Source organism: Podarcis raffonei, chromosome 2 (genome assembly GCF_027172205.1).
Source record: "Podarcis raffonei isolate rPodRaf1 chromosome 2, rPodRaf1.pri, whole genome shotgun sequence".
Classification (NCBI taxonomy): domain Eukaryota; kingdom Metazoa; phylum Chordata; class Lepidosauria; order Squamata; family Lacertidae; genus Podarcis; species Podarcis raffonei.
The window spans coordinates 33,982,740-33,992,797 of record NC_070603.1 but is presented as its reverse complement, the minus strand read 5'-3'; the positions used below and the strand labels follow the sequence as shown (position 1 = coordinate 33,992,797).

The following is a 10,058-nucleotide window of genomic DNA, read 5'->3' as shown; positions in this document are numbered from 1 at the left end:
CTGGTGTGTGGACACTGGGCAAAGTAGGTGTGGTGGAGGCTGGTGGGTGAAGCTGGCACAATAACTGAGCCTTGGCAAACACATTCCGTAAAAAAACATTTGCATAGGCCAAAGTGGGCAGAGCCGTTTGTGGTTCTCTCAGGAGGTGGTATAACAAGCTGCTTCTTATTTTTTACAGTTACCGCCACCCTACGAGCAAGCCCTGAGGTACCCTGCAACTTTACCAGGAACTGGAGCGGGTTCGGAGTTGTCAGCTGGACAGAGCTTGCCGGACATGCTGCAAGCTTCGCCGACTTATCATGCTCAGAGGAACACTTCGGTGTAGGCTGCAGGTTGGGTCCGTCCCCCCAGCCCACCCCTGTGTCTGGGACAATGCCAGAGTTTGGGGTGTGGGTTTCACCTGCACAGCAGCAGCCTGCCAAACCTTTCCAGGTGCAAAAGGAACTGGGTGGAACTCTCCAGAGCCGACACAAAGCCAAGTTTTTTTGTGTTCCCCTTTCCTTTTCTTACTAGTATTACAGTATTGAGAGTGAATGCTAGGAGATTGCCAGCTCTTTCTGGAACTGAGCCTGAGGACGGCTGGACAGTGCTGTGTACACCACCTGGGGGAAGTTGTGGTCTCTCTCTTTTGAAGTATCCAAGGCCAGAGGAGTTTTGAAGAGACTAGATCTAGGAACTCCTGTCTCTCAGGGCAGAGGGCCGGAATCAGTTACCCTCAGGGCTGCCTTCTTGCCCTAGGAATTGAAAAGCCACGTAGAAAACCCTATGGAGATTTCAGCCTGCAGGGTCAAACTTTGGATCAAGCCAGAGAGAGGCTCCCCTTGTCATTTTTCAAGAGGCAGGCGCAACACTTCCTATTCAAAGGGCATCCTTGGAGGGAAACACCAGCAACCATTACATTAAAAAGAAAACAGTGGGAGCTGCCAAACTTGCAAAGTTGTTAAGCCTGAACAGGAGAAAGTTTCTTTTGTCTCTCTGGTTGTCTTAAGGAGTGTCGCTTATCAGGGATTGCAGCTTCAAGTGACAGAATGAATGTATTTTGCCTCCAGCTGTTTCTACTGATTCTCGGACAAATTCCAATGAGGATTTCTCTCTCTCTTTTCTTTCAAATGCTGCAGGGCAGTTTTGCAACTCCAAATAGGACAGCAGAAGGCAGGATCTGGAGCTTCTGCAGGGAATTCCCTCCCTTCTTGGGAGCCTGAAGCAGCCCAAGGTTTTAGGGGCCAAGCCATATAACCAAGAAAGGGTTACATGCAGAGACAAGAGGGATCTCCCCCAGGAGGGGAGGAAGGTGGTGATAACTGATAGCTATCACTCCTGTCATTGTTTACTCTACTTGATTGCTCTGTCAGTTCGGCTCTTTGATTTTTGTTATTTGGGTGGTTGTTGTTTTTTGTATTGGACAAAGACGCTTTTAAAATGTTCCTAATGCCATTGTTAAAACTGAAACAATCAGATCAGAAAAAAAATATGTTTTGGGGGCCTCCTTTCAGATTCCAACTTGGTGAATGTATTCAAATGCTTGGGGGGTGGTTAGCCAAATTCCTTTGTGTGGAATTGAGAAGGTCAGCAATGACTCCTTTGTTTCATACAGGTTCCAACCTATAATTATGGCGAGTGCAGACACACAACACTAAGGCTGAATACACATTATTTTATTCTAGAATCCATGGAGACTGAGTTCTTTTTCCTCCCCTACGAACTCCCCACACTAGCTAGCTACGTTGCATATTTTTGCCCCTGAAAAGTACTACTTGACAAACTAGTTTAAATACGAGAAATAAAAGCTCACTGCAGATCAATTCTGCATTATTACCATTAGAAAACAGATGTAGGCACAAGGGAACTTCCCTCCCTTTCCACACAGCCCAAATCTCCTTGGGCATCCACCCCCCCAACCCTCTACTGCAGATATCGGCAGTGCAGAAGGTGCATAGAGGCTAGGGAAGTTCTGTTGTGTTGCCAAAGACATCCCATGCAAGCAGTGATTTTGGTGGATTCAACCTCACATCTACTGCGTTCATGCATGCATTGCATCATCTATTTTCCCTTTCCTTACTAGGTTTTTGTTTTTTCCAAATGCTGGTGTTTCCTGTGTATATGGCTACATGGTTTCAGATGGTAGCATTCCCCTCCCACCTGAAAATCAAAATGGAGGGAGCTGCTACATCCCAGATTTTTGAAAAAGAATGGATTAAATCCCAAAAAAAGAAATGCGCAGGAGGCAAAAGCAAACTGAGGGACACAACCAGACAGACAGGGCAGGCTAGAGCATGAAAGGGCAGCCTGCGGCACTCCTGGCTAGGAGCAGAATGGCCCAGGCATCTCCCTAAAGCATTGCGTCAAGCCTGCCCTCTTGACTGTGCTAACAGCTGCTTCCCAGCTCAGTAGGCCAGAGTTTTTTAAAAAAACAAACCACAGCAAGGCCACTGGTCCTGCATATTTATAGTAAAGGTAAAGGACCCCTAGATGGTTAAGTCTACTCAAAGCTGACTATGGGGTGCGGCGCTTATCTCACTTTCAGGCCGAGGGAGCTGGCATTTGTCCACAGACAGCTTTCCGGGTCATGTGGCCAGCATGACTAAACCACTTCTGGCGCAACGGGACACCGTGATGGAAACCAGAGAGCATGGAAACATTGTTTACCTTCCTGCTGCAGCAGTACCTATTTATCTACTTGCACTGGCGTGCTTTCGAACTGCTAGGTTGGCAGGAGCCGGGACAGAGCTCACCACCGTCATGTGGATTCGAACCTCTGACCTCCTGATCAGCAAGCCCAAGAGGCTCAGTGGTTTAGACCCCAGCGCCACCCACTCCCGCTATATTTATGGTAGCCAACGCTGGAAGGACAAGGCTACAGATGCAGGGCTTGATATGTGTCGAAGCCAGCCAGCACCACTGCAGAAGCATTTCAAAGTAACGAACCCCGGAAACAGAAATCGACTCTGAATCAGCAACACTACAAAAACATCCAATGTCTGATTGCTTTGTGTAAGCTGAGCAGATCAGCTGCAGCATAACCCTCTGTTCCTGGGCCCCAATGTGTGCTACTGCATCATGGACCAGGAGTATTTTGGGGAGATGCTGCAGTCTGCACATGTTTCACTGCTGCCCATCTGCATCTATCCTCCCAGTAAGTTTGCTATGCGGGTGGAGGAGAACAGCCATCAGGTTGGGGGTGGGGGGCATTGGGGGAGGTTGCAGCAGAGAGCTCATTGCCTATGGTCTCCATCAAACCACTCCTGTGCTGAAATATTAGGAGAAATAATTGCTTGTGCATTTATAGACGTTCAGGCTGCTGTGTGAAATCTTCTGAGAACTGCCAGAGTAACACTTTCGTGTTCAGAACCTGACTCCAATCCAGCCCATCAAAATCCTCCCATTACGTTAGAGCTAATCATATGAAAACATCAGCTTGAATTACCTCTCCTGGTAAGATGATAAGAGAGGATAGAACTGCTTTTTTATTTTGGAAAAGAAATTTCAACAACATCCCCTTTGTTGAGAATACATTCCAGGTGCCTAGAATGTATTGAGCAGCCAACCGTAGGTGACGGAACAGAAGTCCATTCAGAACTACAGCAGTGTTTTCAGACCTGTTTATATCCGGGCTCGGATAAAGCTGGCCAGTTCCTTGCTGTCGTCCAGGAGACCTCAAAAGTCTCAGAGCATCTCGACCAACTTGAAACTCCCCACCTCTTTAGTGGGAACGACGTTGATGAAAGTTTTGTACAGCAAAGCCCCTTTGGGTAACTGGCAGATCACCTCTGTGCTTTCCTTGCTGCTGGGACGCGGCACGTAGACTTCCTTCGTGTATCGCACAATCCCGTCTTCGAGCGCGTAGAGCGACTTGTTGCGGCCTATTCCCACCTATTAGCAGGTGAACAGGAGGAAAATTAAAAGAGGAGAAAAGTTTAAGACTCTGGAGCAGAGCAGTGATGCCCAGTGGTACATGGTAGCACCTTGGTGTGTTTTGGTACATAGGTAACTAAACTCACGGCTCTGCTCATGGGAGAAAGGCTGTTTGCATAGCCACTGGGTGTCTGATCACAGAGCTGCCATGAAGACGGAAGCCATGGCGTACGACAATAATGCTTCATGACCATATAAGACTTATTAAACTGCTGGTTGGCTACTCCCATTCACTTTTCCCATTGGATCTTTCACCTCACTTGGTTTGCTCCTATGAAAATACAGATGGGCAAAAAGTAGATCGCTGGATGATCTGCAGTACGCATTTATGGCTCTCAACTGCGGAACAGTAGCAAAACCAAAAGGCCTCATCCACTTCCTGTTAGAAATGCTTCTAATTATTTGATTTATTGCCTGCCCTTCACCCTAAGATCCCAGGGCAGGTCACAACAATTTAAAAGACCACATCAAAAACCGATTAAAGCTATTTAATAGCTGGGCTATTAAATTTGGCCAGAAGTTCTCTGATTCAGATTTGTATTTTTATATGCAGGTCATTGCAGTGTTTGTGCTCTGCTGCAAAACCACCATTTTACACCTGACTCCCTCAACTTTCAGCCATGATTTTGCACCTGACATTGGTGGATGTCAGGGTGCTCAGTAGAAAAGGGAACAGATACGGTAGTCGAGGATGGGGGAACCTGCATCCCTCGAGATGTTGTTGGGACACCCATCACCCTGCACTGCCAATTATCAGGGATAACGGGAGTTCATGGGCCACAGGTTCTCGATCTCTGACATCTGCCTATGCACCTGCTGTAAAGCACTAGATACGGGGCTTGGCCAAACCTCACCTGCTCATAAGTGATTTCAACACGCCTAAAGTTCAGGTCACCTGAGACTTATCTCAAATGGGTTTGGCTTCATTGGGATTTGGGATTATGTGTTACACTATTCTGCCCAGGTATTTCCTGGCATGGTTCGGGAGCTCTGCAAATAGACCTTTTAAAAAGAAAAACGTTTGAAATATTGCAAGTTGTGCTGTGCAGCAAGCAGAACCCCCCTGTCTTACCACACTGTGAGCTGTGAAGTGCTCTCCCGCTGCAGTGTAATTTACCCATTTATTTTTAGATCCATGACTGAACAATGTTTTTCCAATGTACCCGAGACATTCAGGTGCGCGAAGCTGAACTATATTGTTCATTGAATCCAAATGTCACTTAAAACAGGGTTGCAAAAGCTTTACTTTTGGAAGCGAGAGCTGTTTCAACTAAGAAGGCTCCAATATCATCTTGTTAGAATAAGCAACTCCCCTGGAAGCCTTCAAGAGAAGGTTAGTATAAAGAAACTTGGCTCATTTCAGGATAATGAAGAATGAAAAAGGAAGCAGGAAGTTTGCTGAAGGTGGAGCAGAACAAGCAAAGTCTCAATTATAAACACTCTTGGGAATAGCAAAAAGAATAACTTACGTGAGCCCCTGGGTGCCAGCGAATCACCCGCTGTGTCGCCAATGTGTTGCCGGCGTGGACAAACTTTCCTGCAAAAGGTGTTAAGAGGAAGCAATGAAGTGAAGAAATCGGCTTCCATTATGAAAGCAGGCAAGCTGAATAGGAATTGCTCATTTCAAAAACTAGTCTCATTTCTTACGAAGGAATGCCCATTTCAGAAGATGCAAGATCACATAAATTAGAAAACCTGTCTCGGTCTCTCTCTCACTCACACAGAGCCTTCCTTTAGCATTCTCTCCAAACGACTTTTAATACAGTGGTGCCTCGCAAGACGAAAAGAATCCATTCCGCGATTCTCTTCGTCTAGCGGTTTTTTCGTCTTGCGAAGCAACCCTATTAGCAGCTTAGCGGATTAGCGCTATTAGCGGTTTAGCGGCTATTAAAGGATTAGCGGCTAAGCTGCTAAAAGGCTATTAGCGGCTTAGAAAAAGGGGGGGGAGTGAGAAAAAAAACGCAAGACTAGCAAGACGTTTCGTCTTGCGAAGCAAGCCCATAGGGAAAATCGTCTTGCGAAGCAACTCAAAAACGGAAAACCCTTTCGTCTAGCGGGTTTTCCGTCTTGCGAGGCATTCGTCTTGCGGGGCACCACTGTACTACTGCAAACCCTGTGCTTATCCTAAGGATGTCAATACCTGGGAGTAATGGCGACACAGCACTATCCATGCACGTCCCCTGCTAGGTGTTGCCGAACTGCAACTCCCATTAGCTTCAGCAAACATGGCCAAATGGTCAGAGATGACAAGAGCTGTAATTCAGCAACACCTGGAGGGCCACAGGTTTTAGAATCATGGAATTGCAGAGTTGGAAGGGAACCCTGAGGGTCATCTAGTCCAACCCCCTGCCTTTTGCCTAACATGGGGCTCAAACCGCAATCTTGAGAGTCCCGTGCTCTACCGAATGAGCTCTCCACACCTGGTGCACATGCAATGTAAACTGGGCGGTGCATTCCACTTCACTTATTGAGGCTCTCCCTTGCTGCATAACTCCTGAATTTGCATCCCAAAGAGAATTCATATCCGTGCACAAATTTCAATTAGCGGTACTGTGTGCTTCCAAGCCAGCAAGAATCCTGTTGTTGGTCGGTACAATTCTGCCACCTACTGGCCAGTCTTGCCAACACACATTCGTAATATATGCCTTCTTGAAAGCATCCCTGTGCAAGCCAGACAGCTGGCAGCAAGAAAAATAAACTGAAAGGCAGCTCCAAAAAGAGCCAAGGGACTTACCGTCCGTTACTTTGGCTCCATAACTTTTCCCAGGACTTTTCCCCCCAAGATTTTTGGAGCTGCCTCCACTCTTCTTAGATGCAAACCTCACTGCGACTGCACTCAGGGGGGAAATAGGCAAAACTGTGGAGAGAGAGAGAAACGAAAAACTCATCAAAACAGGGGGATATAAACTGACAATTATTTAAACTGAGAAAGAAACCTCACACCAGCCACTGAATACTAAAGTGTTTTACGTTTTTTGAAAGTTGAGAGAGGGTGGGTTGGGGAGAACTGGTCAGTGTTGCGGTGTCGACCATGAGCTGTGAGCCAGCGGTCCCCAGTTCAAACTGCAACTCAATTATGAGCACTCTGGGTGCCCTTTTTTTTTTTTTAGATGCAAAGCCAAATAACTGCTGGCTTTTATACTACCAAAGGAAGAAAAGCTGTTTTGTTTTTTTCAGGTTATATATTAAATGCCTGTATAAAAAAAAAAAGGTTATTGGATCACTTTTTAAAGACTGTCACATATTGTAGACAAGGATGTTTGAACCAGTGGTGAAATAATAATAATAATATAATAATAATAAATAATTTATTATTTATACCCTACCCATCTGGCTGGGTTTCCCCAGCCACTCTGGGCGGCTTCCAACAAAACACTAAAATACCATAACCTATTAAACATTAAAAGCTTCCCTAAACAGGGCTGTCTTCTAAAAGTCTGGTAGTTATTTTTCTCTTTGACATCTGATGGGAGGGCGTTCCACAGGGCGGGTGCCTGTAACTTGGCTTCTTGCAGCGAGGGAACCGCCAGAAGGCCCTCGGCGCTGGACCTCAGTGTCCGGGCAGAACGATGGGGGTGGAGATGCTCCTTCAGATATACTGGACCGAGGCCATTTAAGGCTTTAAAGGTCAGCACCAACACTTTGAATTGTGCTCGGAAACGTACTGGGAGCCAGTGTAGGTCTTTCAAGACCGGTGTTATATGGTCTCGGCGGCCGCTCCCAGTCACCAGTCTAGCTGCCACATTCTGGATTAGTTGTAGTTTCCGAGTCACCTTCAAAGGTAGTCCCACATAGAGCGCATTGCAGTAGTCCAAGCGAGAGATAACTAGAGCATGCACCATTCTGGCGAGACAGTATTAGTAGAGCAGAGATGAAATACCACTAAGATTATTTCACAGCAGGGATGGTGATTTCATTTGCTGGGCTGCTGTTTGCCAATCCTGCATGCTAAATGTTTATTTCAGATAGAAACCCACCAAATAAACTAAGCAGAGGAAGAAGTAGTTTACATTAGCATTCACAGCTAAGGGTTACACTGCCACTTTTATTTTATTTTTTAAAAAAATTCTGAAGTCTCTTTAAAATGGTCAACTAAAATGTCACAAAATAGCAAGCAAGCTTCTGAGTCCACCAGAACCATTCATCAGTGTCTGGGCAAGGATTTTTAAAAGGGAGAGTATCCCAAATAGAGGGGTACATTGTGCTAACTGGGAACACCCTCTCCTTAGACGGTACAGAATTCAGGATGGCTGAGAAGTAGATGTAACATGTTGGATAATTTTGTTGGATCCAGTCTTTAATATTTACCAATATTTGGTATAAAAGTGGTTCCTTCTTCAATGGAAAAGTGGCTTATCTAAAAGAATGGCCCATAAACACACAGTCATTTCAAGTCAGCAATACTAGCACTCCTTTTGCAGGGTACTTCATCTGATTTATTTGCGTACAATTAGCAACCGTTTCCTTTTCATTTCTGAAGTTTCCTGTTCAGTTGCCTAACTGGCACAAATCTAACTTCTTAGAAAAACGTAGGATTAAGGGCTGCGAATCCCAAGCACACTTATTTGTAAGCGCCAATGAATTCAATGATGATAATAATTTTATTATTTTATATTCTGTCCATTTGGCTGGGTTTCCTAAGCCACTCTAGGCAGCTTAGAGCACATATAAAATCATTGTAAAGCATCAAGAATTAAAAACTTCCCGATACAGGGCTGTCTTCAGATGTCTTCTAAAAGTTCTGTAGTTCTTTATCTCGATTTCTGAAAGGAGGGTGTTCCACAGGGAAGGTGCCACTACCGAGAAGGCCCTCTGCCCAGTCAGGCCAGGCCTATTTTATTTTCCCGGGTGTAATGCATGGGAAAATAAAACAGGCCTGTCCTGAAGATCTCTTAATGCAAACCCATTCCATGCATACATACATACAGATCCGTGGTTCCCAATTATGGGGCACATGCCCCACAGGGGGGCAATTTTATTTTTAAGGGGGGGCAATTCAAGAATGAGTTACTAATTGAATGGCCTTTTACGCTTCCTCCACGTGAATAGGAGTTCACCTTTTGAATAATGAGAATTATATGTCACGGGGGGCGGGCATCAGGATTTTAGAGATGCTTAGGTGGGGCATGGTCAAAAAAAGGTTGGGAACCACAGATATATATACACAGACACATACATGGGATTCAATTTAGCCATACTACCCTGCCTATTAAGAGGGCTGTATTGAAAAGGGGTTGCCCATTCTTTTATGAATGAATTACTCCATTAGCTCAGGGACGGAGCCAGGGCCGGATTTCGGTTTGATGAGGCCCTGAGCTACTAAAGGTAATGGGGCCCTTTATATGCCTTTGTCAACAACCAATTGTTGCTGTTTTTTGTGTTGAATATATGCTATATGGTAATTTATGGACCTAATAGGTATCATAGGCGCCTACACAACACAAAACACTGTTGCTGTATGTAGGTTTTATTTTATTTGTTTTTTGCTCTTATATTTTGGAAATGTCCATCCAGTTTTTTCCCCCCTTTAAATTTTTTGGAGCCCCCCCCCAAGAGAGTCGTGTCCTAAACTATAGCTTGTTTATGTTATACGTAAATCCGGCACTGGGCGGAGTGAAGAGAGGATAACATCTCCCCACCAGCTCCCACGACGATGCGAACAGACCAAAATGCCCAAACCCTCAACAGGCAAAATGTCACCAAAGGGGGGGAGGGAGAGAAGGAAGGAAGGATATTAAAGCGGCTGGGGGGGGAGAAGAGTAATACCCGATTCTGAACAGGAAACACTCCTTGTGCAGTGCCTTGCCATGCCATAAAATAAAATAAAAGTCCCCTTCCCAGGCTACGAGCGTTTGCAGCCACTTTTGCGTTTGCAGCCATTGCGGCGATGCGGCATGTTTTGCACCAGGCGCCTCCCGCCTGCCCGTCTCTTGCACGCGCTTCGATCTCTCCGCACCCCAGGACCCCGTTTCCCCGGGACTTGACCCCTTCCCAGGCTCCCTCCGCCCGCCACTCACGTTGCCCTCCGGAGCCCAGAGCCCATGGCGAGAGCCTGCCCAGCAGCGCCGCCATTTGACCTTCGCCGCCGCCGTCGCCTCCTGGTCGGCAATCCGTCCGGCTCCGCCTTGCGCGGCTTCCGGATCCGG

General features: G+C 46.2%; 1 protein-coding gene across 1 annotated transcript; it reads right to left on the bottom strand.

The window, feature by feature from the left end:
- Positions 1 to 3,415: 3,415 nt before the first annotated feature.
- Positions 3,416 to 10,054, bottom strand: MRPL27 (mitochondrial ribosomal protein L27). Its single transcript, XM_053375796.1, has 4 exons — positions 9,930 to 10,054; positions 6,647 to 6,769; positions 5,382 to 5,449; positions 3,416 to 3,870 (listed from the first exon to the last, which is right to left on the bottom strand). Exons 1-4 carry the CDS (start codon positions 9,982 to 9,984, stop codon positions 3,664 to 3,666), a joined length of 453 nt encoding a protein of 150 aa, XP_053231771.1. The 5' UTR covers positions 9,985 to 10,054; the 3' UTR covers positions 3,416 to 3,663.
- Positions 10,055 to 10,058: the final 4 nt, after the last annotated feature.

What these genes read in the sequence shown, in the direction of transcription:
- MRPL27 (XM_053375796.1), bottom strand. Translation starts at nt 9,984, where the DNA reads ATGGCGGCGCTGCTGGGCAGGCTCTCGCCATGGGCTCTGGGCTCCGGA. An exon ending in TGGAGCCAAAGTAACGGACG is followed by an intron (nt 5,450 to 6,646) that starts GTAAGTCCCTTG and finishes CACCTTTTGCAG; the next exon opens with GAAAGTTTGTCCACGCCGGC. An exon ending in GCTGGCACCCAGGGGCTCAC is followed by an intron (nt 3,871 to 5,381) that starts GTAAGTTATTCT and finishes ACCTGCTAATAG; the next exon opens with GTGGGAATAGGCCGCAACAA.